This window comes from Coturnix japonica, chromosome Z (genome assembly GCF_054131305.1).
Source record: "Coturnix japonica strain WE chromosome Z, WE-NBRP24, whole genome shotgun sequence".
Taxonomy (NCBI): Eukaryota; Metazoa; Chordata; class Aves; order Galliformes; family Phasianidae; genus Coturnix; species Coturnix japonica.
In genome coordinates this window covers 32,086,794-32,102,311 of record NC_140702.1, presented here as the reverse complement: position 1 = coordinate 32,102,311, position 15,518 = coordinate 32,086,794, and the positions used below count along the sequence as shown (strand labels likewise).

Genomic DNA, 15,518 nt, shown 5'->3' with positions numbered 1-15,518 from the left:
AAAGAGCACAATTTGTTTTTCTGATTATGGGGCATTTGTCCAAAGCTTCAGTCATCAGACAGATTACTATCATATTAGCATTTAGTGGTTTATAAAAGGAAGTACTGGAAGAAATGAGAGTGAGAAGTAAACTAAAGTGTTATTCAGTGGTAAACTTAAAAAGGGGCTGGGGCATTTTATAAAGAATCTAGTACATGGCTGCCTTGCAACGAAAGAATACGGAACTGTCAGATCCAGATGGCCTTCCAGAAGGGTAGGAGGAAGGAAAGATAAGGATAATACTGAAGGAAGCAGTTAGAAGGCTCAGGGCCTCCTACGGAACCTAGGGAGGGGTGAAAGATGAAGGAAAGGATGAAGGAAATTAAAGCAGAATGTGTAATTGACTTATGGAACTCAACTGGCAAGCTGAGTCATTCATTAGCCTGTGGTCATTTGGCTGTCAAACAGAACATGCAAGTGGGCATTAGTAACAGGCAGCCTCTTGGGGTGCAGAAGGTTAGTGTTTTTGTTTTTCTCCCTCTGCAGGGAAGGGAGAACAGGGAAAGAGACCAGACACACAGATCCTTACCCTCTCTTGTTTGAAATCTGCAAAAGCACCATCTGCGTATTTCTGCTTGCTCAGAAGCTGCTTCCTCCTCTCCTGACGTTTGGCACGTTTCTGGAACTCCTCATTGTGACCATTCAAGTGTGCAGTCAGCTCTGCTGTGCTATGCAATTTCATATCGCAGTGCTTGCACTGGTAGACAGCATTCTGAGAGCGGGTGCCACTTCCCAGTATGGTAAAGTCTCTCTTCAAATCCTTGCTGTGGTGGTCAGTGTAATGCATGCACAGCAGCTCTGCTGTGCTAAAGGACAGCTTGAAACATTTTATGCACCTGAAGGGAAGCCACTCAATTTCCTGAGACTCACTCTCCACTTCAGGCTTCTCAAACTCATTCCTCTCCTCAGCTGGAGTCAGCTTTTCATGCTCATCGGCATAAACAGCAGTGAAGTAACCCCCAAGTTTGCTTGCATGCTGCTTCTTCGGGAAAACACCAGGGTGACGCTTCATATAGTGGGACACAATACCCTTTTTGCTGAAGGACTGGAAGGAACAAAGCGAGCATTTCTTCTTCTCTACAGCTCTCCTCAGTTCCTCACTTAACTGAGGAGTGTCATCTTTGGGAGGAGATGGAATGATCACTTTATTGGGTTTGTCGCTTACTGTCCTGGAGGCTGCTAAGCAATGAGTGTAGTAAGCATCAATGTCATGTCTTTTCTGGTAGTGTGCCGCAAGCCCTTTGCGAATAGGGTTGGTGTAGGAACACAAAGCACATTTGAAGAGGTTGTTCTTGCCCTCCGGCTGTGCTCGGACATTGTTATGTTTGATGCGGTAGTGCCTGGCTATCCCCTTCCGGGTAGAGCAAAAATATTTGCAGAGCTGACACCGGAAAACTGTGTGAGACACTAAATGAGAACTGGAGAAATGAGGCGCTGCAACAGAGATTTCTCCAACATCCTCAGCAGCAATTTCTGGAGAGGCCTTGATTTCAGTCACCATGTCTGGCTCCAGGGAAGCAGATACTTTTGGTGGTGACTGGGCAAAAACATCAAATTCAGGCTGATTGTGGTATTTCTCATAGTGAATTTTGAGCTTCTCCAGTGTACCATGAGTATAAGGGCACAGTTTGCATCGATAAGCACCATAGCCTTGCTTGAAAATCCTACTCGTCTCTTCCACATCATTCTGAGCAATATCAGTTGACTGCTCCACATCATGCACAAAGTCTTCAGCAGTGACCTTTATTGATGGGTGCCGCTTCTGGTAGTGTGTGAGAACGCCATGAATGCGAGTGTTAATGTACGGGCAGTGTCTACACTTGTACACAGCACCTGGATTAATGTCTATATCCTGAGCAAAGTCTGCAGCTTTCACTTTCATGCCAGGATGTTTTTTGCCATAGTGGGTCAGAAGTCCATGCAAATTGTTGTATTCAGACTGGCAAACTGTACACTGATAAGGAGTAGAGGAGATGGCGGGGTTTGCAGAAGCCAGCTGCACAGTTTTTTCCTGGGAAAGGCTGGGATCCTCTGCACACTCTGCTTCCTGGTCCATCTGAGAGGTTGTTATCTGGTCTTCAGACTCCATCCTGACCCCAGCTTCATCAGGCTGTGTCCCAGATTTCTCAGCAGCATCTTTCTCCTTGATAATATCTAACAGCACAGATTCATCCCCATTCATGGCCCAAGGGTGAAAAGCTTGGTAGTGATTAGTAATATCCCAAATGGAAGATGCTTCAAAAATGCAGTCTCTGCATTTATAGGTCTTTGCTTCTGCTGGCAACACTAGGGCAGGAGGGGAAGGATCAGGGCCTGCCCAGAGTTTAGTTGCCATGTAAGTATAGTCAACATAATGCTCAGGATGTCTCCTTTGGTAATGCACAAGCAAACCACTTGGCTCTGTGTGTGAATAAATGCACCACTCACAGTGATAACCAGCCTCTATCAAACCATCCAAAAATGCCCATCTCAGAATAGATGTAACTGTGGCCTTCAGATTTGGGTGATCTTTCTTAATATGCTTCCTCAGTGCATAGAAGTAAGGTGATGTGTAGCTGCACTGCCTGCACTTGAGGGCCCTCAGCTTGGACTTGTCCCGTTCAGTGCTAGAGGTGTGAGCAGACACGCTGCCAGATGATTTCTTCTGGCTGCGATCGCAAAGGCTTCTAATGGTGGCTGTATGCTGTCTAATCACATCTGCATTAGCTTTGAAGTCACGATGCTTCTTTTGATAATGAATGAGCACTCCTTTCACGGTTCGGTTTCCATAATCACAGTGTTGGCAGAAAAACATTTCATTCTCAGGAGGATTCACAGAGGTCTCAGAACCACCTCGGCTCAACTGCTGCATTGATACTGGTGGCCTCTGTATACCAGGTGGCAGCTCACCAGCCCTCATCATTGCTGCAGTGGGAGGTGCCTGTCTGATATATTTGGCAGTGACCTTTATCTCTGGGTGCCTTTTCTGGTAGTGGACAAGCACTCCCACAACTGAGCGGTTGCTATATGAACAGTGTTTGCAATAGTAGAGTTCAGTAGCAAGGTCTGGTGGTGGTGGGGGAGGTGGAGAAGCCAAGTTGGACAATTTTGGGGAGACAGGTGTTCCCATCTCAAAAGACATCTGAGCCAGGGCAGAGCCTCTTTCAACAGAAACTACACGCATAGTCTTCTGAATTCTGAAATATGATGCTTTTTCTTCAGGGTGCTTTTTCTGGTAATGAACCAAAACCGAATGCATATTAGGGCTTGCAAATGAACACACATCACAGTCATAAACAACCACACTATTGACTGAAGGTTCCTTCTGATTTTCACATTCAGGGCTAAAACTCTTGGCAGCACTTTTGTTAAAGCCAGCTGGCACACCAGCCCCGCGAGCCACAGGGGTAGAGGTTGCCATAGTTTTTGGAGCAGAATTCAAGATCTCTCTTAGTGTTTGAGACTCTGTGTTTAGTCCTTCTTGCTGCTCAACAACGTAACTTGAAAATATCATTGCATTGTTAATTTTCACTGTGGGATGCATTCTTTGGTAATGTGGCATCAGGCTTCTAACATTCGGGCTTGTGTAAGAGCAGAAGCGACAGCGGTAGATCAAATCAGAATGATCAAAGTTCAGTACATTCATAGCTTCAGGGTGATGCTCTCCATAATGCTGCTGCAAATCTTCAAAGTTTGTGTAGTCAATATAGCACTCAAGACATCGGTATACTGCACTATGATCATTGGGATCCAAAATATACCTAAAGCTGAATTTAATATAGGGATGCATTCGCTGGTAGTGGGTGCTAACACTCCGGGCAGATTTGTTGCTGAAATCACAGTGTTTACAATAATAAAGCCTGCCAGAGTCACTGAACTCTGCATTCTCGTTATTCTGATCAGTACCATACATGTTTGACTGGCCCCCCAGAACAGAAGCATTAGGGCTCTGATGTTCCTTCATGGTGACGGAAGAATAATAATCTTCCTCATCTTCTGATAGAGTGAGCTCAATCTCTGCTCCATTGGCAGAATTGTAATCATGCTGCAAGCTTCTGAAGTTTGTCTCCTTCTGGGAATCGTTAGCCTCTCTTCCCCACATTTGCTGTGGAGCATAAGAACTGGAAACTTCTATCATTGGTTCTGCTTGCTCTTCTTCTCTGTCTAACTCCACTTCTATCTCCACCTCATTGTCTTCCTCCTCTTCCTCATCATCCTCTACATTAATCACAGCATCTTCTTGCTGTTTGTTTTGGCTAATTTTGCTCTGCAGATTACTCGCAATTTCATCAATTCTTGTTCTCTTTTTCACTGGTGAGAGATCTAAAGGGAAATCGTTTGACACCTTCCGAGGGGCCTTTGCAACAAAATTATTCTTAGATGAGAGCCCAAGGATTGAGGTCTGGCTCTTTTTCACTGTGCTGGCTGAAGTGTGAGCATCTGCTTCACCCTCTTGTGGTGTGTTGGATGATGGTCCATCGTATTTTGGCAAGTTGTCACAGAATGAGTGCTTGTGCTGCTGATGAACTCTGAGGCCTTTCAAAGTCGTGGTGGAATAGTTGCACATTGTGCACTTGTATGGATGCTGTGAGTGTGGCTGCGGTGACTGCTGTTGTTGCTGTTGCTGCTGCTGCACTGGTTCCATCATCCCAGCAGACTTTCTACCATTTATATTTCCACTCTCATATGACACTGTACTGTCGTTCAAAGAAGAGGCAATGCTTTCAGCCTGAGAATTCACAGTGTCCCAGTCTGATGTTGTACCTGTATGGCATTGCTTGTGGGCACCAAGTTTCAATGAACTCTTACAAGTAAAAGGGCATTCATCACACTTGTACACAGCCGTCTTCCCAGACAGGTGGATGTTCTCAATGTGACGGGAAATGCTTCGGCGGTGCATCGTCAGGAAAGGGCAAAAAGGACACTGGAACCTGTTCATATACCTTCTAAAGGGAATTCCCTTTGTCTCCAATAGTTTGTTGCCATCAGATCCCATCAGCTGCTCTGCGGACATTCCTGTGGTCTGGTGATCCATGGAGTTCAAGCCATTCTCGCTGTCCATTTCATTTAGCTCTTCATCTGAGCTGGAGTCATTTAGCATACTGTTTGTTTCCAGGTCAGCAGAAGAATTTGTCATATCAGCAATTCCATAGCGGGATCTGTCAGACAAATTAACTATGCTCGAGTTGTGAGGTGACTTAGGCTTCATTTGAGGATAAGACACAGAAGAAAACTTGGAAGATGTAGAAGAGTTGGGCCTGATAAGGGAATTGCCCATAGAGCTCCTGAAGTTTGAGACATTAGCATTTGACATCTCACGTCCCGTTGTATTCATGGAAATATAATTAGAGTTTGGGGAGGCATTCTGGGCACTTTTATTCTGTACATCAGGTGTACTGGTTCCTTCCTGTTGCTGCCTCAGGCTTGACAGTATTTTCACCATGCTGCGGTGCTTCTTCATCATGTGGTCACACCAGCGCTCCCTTCGAGGTGTCTGGTAGCTGCACCATTCACAGCAAAAGTTGCCCCTAGACTTTGTCAGGGGCTTGACCATGGACTCCAAAATGCTCCGCTCCACCACCTCTGCAGGCAGCTCCTTGCAGGGTTCCTGCACTGGCACAGAAGCAGATGTCGATTCAGATAGAGCAGTGGAAGCTGCAGGGGGAGTTGAACTCTCTTTCAGGTTGTTTTTGTGATACATTTTCTGGTGCTTAATAATCCTTGCACGCCTGGGTGACTTGTAGGTGCAGAACTGGCAACTGAAAACTTTGCCAAACCCTTCATGCATCATGATGTTGTAATTTAAGGAACTAGCGGATGGTGGCCCCACTGAGCTCCCCCCAGCCTGTGCTCCATGAACCTTGCGTGTGTGCTCTATAAGGAGGTTTTTGGAACGGAAGTAACGCACACAGAACTTGCACTGGAAAAATTTGTTGGTTGGTTTAGGATTTGGAGCCATATGCTGACCATAGAAAGTCTGGCTCTGGCTATAGTAACTTCCAGTCCCCATCTGACTTGTTGCATTTTGCCCTAAAATGAGAATCAAGGTGAATATATAAATAAATTTAAAAAAATACAGAGGCTTTTTCTCCACCCACCCTGTGTGCTTAAGAATACAACTGCACCCTGTACAGGTAATAATCACACCAGGATTCTCTCACTGCCTTATGGTAAGATCTATGTATATGGCAATGTTCTGAAAAATGACCACTGTGCACATATATGTGTACATATGCATATATGATACTGTGTGCAGTCTGAGATAGGCCATTTCCAAAATCATCTTATGTGGGGGGAGGGAGGGAATCTAGTATACTAATAAAACTGAAAATTCTGAAAAGCTTCATGGTGATGAAGAACAATGAAAAGCTGATGAACAAATGCATTTTGAAGCAACAGATGAAAAACAGCTAAGAAATAAAACCATCCTCCATATTTGTACTTACAGAAAAAGCTGTGGTCAGAACCAGTATGGCAGAAGCTAAATGCCTGTTTTGTTGCCACAGCAATAAGAATAGTGTAATTTTTACAGTCAAATTAAAAGTATTAGCTAATACATACTGAAGTAAGCCACATGTGAAATAGGAGGTTAGAGTTGAGATTTACCTGCTATTTCATCTGCAATTGTAAATTCATCCTTTACAGAAGAAAATTCAACTTCAGTCTGGTTGCTGGCATTCATGGAACCAGACCTTGGCTGGTTAGGACTTTCCTCAGAGACATCAGTTGGCTGCAGGAAAGCAGTGTGAACATCCTGGATGTGAGCTTTGAGGTCTTCATAAGATGGAGCTCGAAAATCACAGCCATCACACTGCAGCACCTCCATGGTTCAAGGATGATCTTTTACATGAGAAATTTCTGCAAGAGAAAGGATGCAAAGAAGGAAGGTTTTACAGTAATGCCATTTAAAGGAATTCTAAGAATAGGTAAGGTCATGTTTGTAAAGACGGTCATTTCCAGGGATTCCATAACTACTGCAGTGTAAAACTCAATGAGTATTTATTACAAGAAGAGGAACCAGATTGGATTTACATGAAGTCCTATTTAGGTAGCTTACAAGTTGCTGACTAAACACTACAGTCAACTTTCTGACAAATAACTATTGATTCAATGGACTTTGTCCCCTTGGCTTTTCCATTACACTGGACAGAGCTACTGTTCAGAAGTCTGTCTTGTTCAAAGACCAGAACCTGCACACTACAGAAAAAGCAAATTATTCCTAAACAATCATATGCAAGGCAAGATACAGCTACTTTGTGAACTCAAGGTAGTATAGTTTTTTCTGCCTCACCTCCACCTCTTTAAGAGATGACAGAGGGGATTTCATAAATGTGCATAGATATCTAATGAGTGAGAGTCAAGTGGACAAGCTCTTTTCAGTGGCATTTAGCAACAGGACAGGAAGCAGTGGGTAGAAACTAGAACATGGGAAGTTCCAATTTGAACATGAGCAAAAACATCTGCTGTGAGAGTGAAGGAGCACTGGAACATGATCCCCAGAGCAGCTGTGGAGTCTCCTTCCTTGTAGACATTTAAGACCCATCTGGACACTTTCCTGTGTAACTTACTGCAGGTAACCTTCTTTAGCAGAGGGTTTGACTCAATGATCTCCAGAGGTCCCTTCCAACCCCAAGCATTCTGTGATTCCAGTTCTTTGGTAAAATGTTTACTGCTTCATTTGAGCATAATTCTGGAGACATCACCTTTGTGAGATATTTAGGAGACGGTGAGGACTGGAGGAAGATAGGGAATGCAATGGAAATAGGAATACTGCTCAAGTACAACTGAAACATGTAACAAAGACTTATGTTAGAAACAGTATGTCTTCCTTGACTACCCATGTGCCATGGGTACGTTGAAGTACCAAGTAACATAAGCCACGGCAACTTAAGCATTGTCATGAGGGTGAAGAAACTCAAAACACAAGCAACACAAAAGCCTTAGACTCTCCTACTTCATGCAGTATTTAGGCACCAGAGCAACTGATGTCTAAATACTCCTATGTTAACAAAATAATCATTTCTTGAGTTTCCACATGCTCTGCTGGGCTAGGGATAATCTGGTCATTCTGGAGGTCCAAGATGCAAGAGCAGCCCAAAACACTAAAAATTCCACTTATCCGTTGCATAATGAGTACAGAGCTACTTCTGCAGTGAGAAGGCTGCAAAACATTAATGCACTGAGAGAGGATATTGCATCAGGATTTTGTATGAAAGAATGCTTCTTCTGATAGCCTGCTAAAATAAACTTCTAGTAAGTCAAATTCTGGACAGTCTGAGCACACAGACTCTCCACATATTTACCTACCGTACTTTGCAGGCTGCACTGTGTTCCTTCCCTCTCCAACCCCCTCCCTCCCACCACCAATAAAGAAAACGAACGCTGTACCAGCTTCTTTTCTGCTAACAAAGTTACAATAATCGAGATACTAGAGCCTTTATGTGCAAGCACCAGACCAAATTGTGTGGAAGAGGTTGCTATCTGCTCTGGATCAAATTACAGCAGTGAGTGAAGCCCCACCCCACGTCTCCTTTAGCACAGTCCATTAGACCTGAAAACAAATTTTTCCATGGAGCAGACGACTCCTGCATTTAGAGCACTTCACAGAAAAGCAGATCATCCAGTTTTCACTACCCATCCCCCCAAGCTTAGTCCTTTCATCTCAGCCAAACAAGCCACAGCTCTGCTGAATGTGTTTATCACACTTTCAAGAGATATGAGCCCCTGCGTCACTGAAGCTTTAAGACTCACTAAGCTGCCCTAGTCCTCTGAGCTTTGGGAGCAGCCATTTTAGCTCAGACAACTCCAGCACTGAGAGGCTCATAGCTTCTCGCCTGTGCACAACATGGCCTCACTTATCTCAGCTTCATCTCAAGCACATCAGGTTTGGGTTTTTCTCTTTCTTTCTTTTTTTCTTTTTATTTTTTCCCCCTTTTTCCTCCTCTTCCTTGAGTGATGCTTGGAAAATCAGCATCCCCAAGACACAGCTGCTCTTCTCCTGCATGCCTTGTACCCCAAACCATATCACTGCTGTCCCCCTGCACTGCCCAAGCAGCACCTTCTCTCCCTGAGCAGACCGCCAGCAGTTATCTCCCAGGGTTGGTTCCCTGTCCCATGGATGACAAATGGGACGGTTCAATCCAAAAGCACAGCATTTCAGCATCAAGATTCTGGTCCAAGCTGTCCTACAGGCAGAAGCAAGGCAGAGCCGAGCCTCCCAGCAGGAGGAGGACTCGGGGGGAGGGGAGGGGGGCGGAGAGGTGGGGAGAGAGGAAGGGGGAGAGGGGCGGACGGGGGGCCTCCAGCCCCTGGGGAGCCCTCCTGCTCGGCGCAGAAGACACACCACCCCACTCCCCTGCCAGATTCCAAAGTCTAATGACCTTTGTTAATCACCAGCCAGCCCGTCTGCATCAGCAAACCCTGCCAGCAGACACACCCTTCAACACAAAGGCTGTAGCTATGCCTTTTAAGAGAGGTTCTCTGAAAGCTCCATTGTGTGGAAGAGAGGAAAAACAACACACACACACAAATCTCTCTTCCCCCCCTTCCCCAGCCCCCGAAAAACTTTAGACCCTTTTGAAACACCATCACAAAGCGCTTTCAGCTCCGTGTCTTGCAGGACAGCTTACAAAATAGAAAACCAGGAGAGCAAACCTGAAGTTCTGAAAAATAGAATGCTGGGAGCTTCAAGAGATAAAACAACATCACCATCCCACTTCCAGCAGCCACAATTCTTTCATACGCTGATGCTTGGAGAAGGTATCCTCAAGGATGCTCGCTTTTGTCCAAATAATCTTACATCAACAACAGTACCTTTCTGCTTCAAATCAGAAGGAGCAGTTGAGAAATCACTAATAGCTACTGATTAAAAGCTAATGAGGACTTTCTAATGGGTTCTAGCTTGTACTGTCAGCAGGAGCTATCTCACAAAGGTAGCACCAAGTCATAGACAAAGTTAATCTTTCTGCTGCTTCGAGGAACAAATATCAAGTAAAGCTCCATGGATTTCTATTTTATGTGGGGTTTTTTTTGCTGGGTATCGTGCTGAAAGCAAGATGAACCAATTTGGTGAGGAATTCTGCCCTCCCGTTTCCACATTTTTCTTTAAAATTTGAGCATTTCACAAAGACGAAGAAAATCAGAAACTGCCAGTCTTAGCTGATATATCAAAAGAAACTGAAACACAATGTGTGTCTTTCTTCTTCATTGTCTGCAGGGAACACGGAACAGAAAGATCCCCACCTCCCCACCAGGGAAGAGCATTGTCAGTGCAGATGTTAATGCACTGGGAAGATGTATAACCCAAGCAAAGGAGATAAAGCAAGATTTGCATATTTTTCAATCAATACTGGCTAAAACAATACATTCCATACATCAAGCAACACTATCTTCTATACTTAATTTGCTTGATAAAACCTACATTCCATAATCCCTTAAATGTTCACATAGCACCATTAAAAATAAAAAATGAGGGGGAATGAAGGTGTAGGTGAGGATGGAGTTACCAAAACTACTAGCTCAAAAGCAGAACAGGAAGCCTGGAAAGAAAACAAACAAACTAAACAACAACAAACAAACACAACCACCATGAAATGAATCCATAGATCCTACAATCCCTCTAACATATTCACAGCCAATCTCTTGAGACCACATTGCCCAAAGATAATGTGATTTCTAAAATACTCTTACAAACGTGATGCTAACCTCACCAGATTATTAAAATACCATTGTCTGACTTAATTTGCATTTAGAACCTCTTGATAAAATATATGGCTTTAATGTTTAATGTGGAGAAGAGGTATACTCATTTCCCCTCAGAGCAAAAAGCTCCCAAAACATTGAGTACTAGAGATTCTGAAAGCCATGTAGTTTTAAAGACCAAAGTTGAGGTGTCAAATTGTTTTCCACATCCTTTTTGGAGCTCCTAAATATGTGAGGAGAACATCAGAGACAGTTGCATTAGGTTTCTAGGTTTTTGAAAATCCAAAACAAAAGATAATTGTGCTTGTTGAACAACAGTCATTACAGAATTTGGCAGCAGCCAAAGTAGTACAAATCATTATGTTTAAGTTTGGTTTTAAGGCTTCAAAATACAAAATTAATTGTGAAGCCTAAGGCGCTGACCTCAAAATTGAGCTTTTGTGGTTGACTACCCGTTGTATTTTGAGAAGGAGTCAGCAGTGCTTCTAGAAGTTAAGAGTATGCACATGCACAACCACAACTGAAAAGGTCACTCAGACCACACATGCTGTGTGAATCCAGCTGAGTATTGGTAACACTACATTTAAAATAATCACCAGAATTCCAAGCCTTCCTACAGACAGATGATCTCCAACCCTACCTCATGCAGGCATGTTGCATATAGTTTTCACTTATTGCTGAGGCTGAGCTGAAATCATAGAATCATAGAATCACCAAGGTTGGAAAAGACCTACAAGATCGTCCAGTCCAACTGTTCACCTATTACCAATAGCTCCCATTAAACCATGTCCCTCAACATAACATCCAGTCGCTCCTTGAACACCTCCAGAGTCAGTGACTCCACCACCTCCCTGGGCAGTCCATTCCAGTTCCTGATCACCCTTTCTGAGAAGTAATATTTCCCAGTGTCCAGCCTGAATCTCCCCTGCCGCAGCTTGAAACCATGGCAGTGGTCCTGGTCATACTCACATGGCTATGGAAGCAGGAACACCACCAAGCCTGCTTTCACCTGACTGGGCTCCCCAGGAGGCACAGCGTGTGTCAGGGTCCTGAAGGCACCCGCAGGCTTTGCTGCCCACTCTGCAGTCACTCTGGGCCTCTGCCAGGCTCTCCACCTATTCCAGCTCCATTGAGGCATTTATTGCCCCGCCCAAGGTACAGGATTGCCTGTTAGGTGTCCCCTGCCCCCCCCCCCCAGTCATGTCCAGGGGCTCAGCTACCCATAGCCCTGTCACCAAGGCGTTGCCCCAGTGCCTAGGTGTTTTGTGGCTTGGGGGTGACCCATTTGCCCCTCATCTATCAATGTTTGAACAAAGCATACTCATCAAGATTGGGAGTCACACATCACACTGAACTCACTGGAAACTTCAGTGTTGGTCTTATCTTTTTTGTTGTTGTTACTGGAAACTAAGCCACCAGAAAGATACTAACAAAACACTACAGAAATGTGACTCCCAAGCAGCTCACCATGGACGAAAGCTCTTGTGCTAGTCAGGTTATGAAGATTCTTGGTCCTCTGATGGTTGACTTTGGAGTCATTTGTCCAAACCCTTATAAACTGAACTTAAATACTATTTCTTTCCCACTTTTTTTTTTTTTTTTTTTTTTTTTTTTTGCCGGGAGAGATGAGAAAGAGGAAAGAGGAATCCGACAGAACTTAACACAGATGAGACTCCATGGGTTGAGTTGCAACTGTTCACTCATATATGGTAATATGGTAAATTTGTGGTTCCTATTCTCATGTAAAGTCCTTACAGCAAAATATTATCACCAGGAATATGTTTTACTGTCAAAATTTCCATTCTGATGTCCAGTTTAGGACCATTTATTACAGTTTGAAACTCAGCAGTTGTGCCCATGAGAGTAATACGTTAACTGTGTGATTCTTAATCCTGCTGCCCATTTCTTCCAGTAAATACTTTACCAGGCCATTCTCATTTCTCTTGACCTACAAGGACATTCATAGCATACTAAAATACAATATATTGACACTTTTCAGGAAATAAACTTCTTTTAGAGATACATTACAACTCAGTGATAAAAACAATTACCTAAACTGATCTAAATATTTATTTATTTATTTTGCCCAAAATATTCCTGGAAGTCTGAACCTCAAGTGAACTCCAGGTTGGATTACACAAAAGAAGAAAACTTCCTGCTACACTTTTTTCATACACAATACTTGACAGAAATCTCGACGACCAACAGACAGAAAAACCCAATGACCAACTTCCTTGATCCCTCTGTAGTTCAGTCATGATTTCTTTTTGTTACATCTCCATAATTCATTGCATGTGTTCACATTTCTGATACAATGCTATGGTTTGGGTTGTTGTAAAGCTACAGCATAGCTCTCAAAACCTTCTCTGCTGAACGAAATGTAAAAATTACTCTTTAAGCTTGTAGAAGGCGTCTACACAGTGCTGGTAGCTGCCTAGAAACATAGATGACTTTTTCAGTTCTAGGTAAAAATAATTACAGAACCTCTGGTTATTTTTTCTTGAGGTATTAATAAATTCATAAAATAATCTGAAACAGGTTTAAATGATAAATAACATCGCTATCAGCTTAACTGATTGTTTGAGCCAATGGTTTTAGAAAAGTAAAATAAAATACAGTAACACTGTATCATTTTGAGCAATATATCAAGGAAAAAGATTGTCTTCCCTAACCTCAAGAAGACGTACAAAGTGATAATTATCCCCCTGCAAAAAAGACAAGCTTTTCTAGAAGGAAAGTCAAAGATGAAATACTTAATCTCAAATTCATGTGATACTTAAAATAAATTCAAACTATTATATAAGTAACTTAAATACGTAGAGCCATGAGGTAGGGAGGGACATTATTGTTGCAAGGTACCTAAATACTGATGGATTAATTTTCAGTTCTCACAAGTAATTTGCTTGTTTTGGTTTTGTTTGTTAATTTTTGGTATCCTAGACTATAAATACCTATTTGAAATAAAAAAGTAAAATCTAAATTCCTGAAGGATAGTTTCAAACTTCACATAACAATAAGAAAGTTCAAATATGATATTGCTACTTAACTGAAAGGCAAATGAAGAAAGCATCTTATGATTGTGTATGTTCCTTTTGTGAAGGTTGTTGGTCAGGCATTATGGTACACTGCATGAGCAAATGAGTTGTAGGAAGAGCTTCAGGCCTGCAAGGTTATCAAATACTAAGTGCATTTGCTGTAAACAAAACTAGGATGCATTTTTCTTGTCTTCTAGATTACGTTTATGGCAAATTATTAATCCTTATAGAAATCAAGGCTCTTTAGAGATTGAACCTCTGAACAGTCCGAGTAGGATGTCTATCTTATTAAGTAAGCTGTTTACTTCATTTACTATGCAAAAGTAGTTGTGGAAATGCAAATATAGACTCAGTTTTGTCAGCCTTTCCTTTAGTCCACCAGACTCAATAAACAGAGTACTGCTCTGGCTATGTATTACAAGAACATACAACATATATACTAGAAAGGAGGATAATTCTGATCAGATAGGGTCCTTCTTTTCCACAGAATAAACTTAGCTTCCTTTTTTACCTTTCCTTTTTTTAGGAATGGAAGAAAATTTAGTGATAGGATGGAATGGTTTCAAGCTACAGCAGGGGAGATTCAGGCTGGACATTAGGGGGTATTACTTCTCAGTAAGAGGGGTCAGGCACTGGAGTGGACTGCCCAGGGAGGTGGTGGAGTCACCAACCCTGGGGGTGTTCAAGGAATGACTGGATATTGTGTTGAGGGACATGGTTTAGTGGGAGCTTAGTTACTGAATTCCCTTACTGAATGATCACAGGGAATAAGCAGAGCTACTCACATCAGTGACACAACCCAAACTCTCAGTTTTCTTCTATACAGATGCGTGTTCAAGAGGAAACTGGGCTAGCCCACTAGGAAAAGAGGATAGCAGAATAACGCAACTTTGCTTTTGTGCCCTGTTTCTCATTGTTCCTCACACTGCATAATGCGATTGAAGGCACTGGATCAGGGGTTACTAATTTTCAGCTGAGAGTGTATAGTCAGTTACCTCAAGAGATCCAGTTCCTGTGACTGAAGATAAGTGCACTTCCCTCAGTGCATGGACTTGGGAGAGGAAGATGTCAGTAGGTGGTGCTGAAGAACACAGCAGCACACTGCCTGGATACTCTAGAGACAATCCAGTTCCTTCTAATGCACTGGAAATAACATCTTCTTGCAGCCCTTTACACAAAGGGTGCATTACTATCCTCATCCTGGCAGGATCAAGGGGAGGAGCAGACTACTCAGCCTGGCATAACTCCAGCGGAGTTCATTCTTGCCAAGGAAAGTCAAACCCGTTAGAAACAGGCTCCTGACAGTAGTGAATGAGATGTGAAAAATTCAACCACATACCTTGCTACAACTTGAACTGGAGAGGGAAAGAGCAGAGCTGTGGTTGGAGACAAAAAGATTATCACCTGATGGTCATCTGCCCTTAAATGAACTCTCAGTCTTCCTCGCCTTTTGTGCCTTTAAAAGCAGTCTTGCCATTCACCCAAAATACATGCTCCATTGCATGGCCTGATGGCTTACAGTGCTATGGCTGGTCAGTTACAGATGTGCTTTAGGGAGGACTGATCTTAATTTGCAAGGAGCACAGTGTTTTTACAAAGTCTAAATACAGTTTAAAAGCTGGTGGCAAAGCAAAACCATGGGAGAACATTAACTGCTAGATTATTTTAGGGAGTACAGAATTTTAATCCTGGAGCTCTCAGATTAGACCAGCCAATACAGCTGGTTTAAAACACAATTGGGCATTCTCAATAAAGTTGCAGAGG

General features: G+C 43.0%; 1 protein-coding gene across 29 annotated transcripts in view; it reads right to left on the bottom strand.

The window, feature by feature from the left end:
- ZNF462 (zinc finger protein 462) overlaps positions 1 to 15,518 on the bottom strand; it is a 92,290-nt gene that overhangs the window by 44,474 nt on the left and 32,298 nt on the right. For 22 of the 29 annotated variants that reach the window (XM_085528677.1, XM_085528675.1, XM_085528667.1 and 19 more), the window contains 2 exons: positions 6,625 to 6,876; positions 569 to 6,048 (listed from right to left, as the gene is read on the bottom strand). In XM_085528677.1, coding sequence (XP_085384803.1) covers positions 569 to 6,048; positions 6,625 to 6,844 — 5,700 coding nt within the window. In that variant the 5' untranslated portion in view covers positions 6,845 to 6,876. Of the gene's footprint in view, positions 1 to 568; positions 6,049 to 6,624; positions 6,877 to 9,076; positions 9,249 to 15,518 lie in introns of those variants that run through there. The other 7 variants (XM_085528686.1, XM_085528684.1, XM_085528688.1 and 4 more) reach the window with 3 other exon arrangements.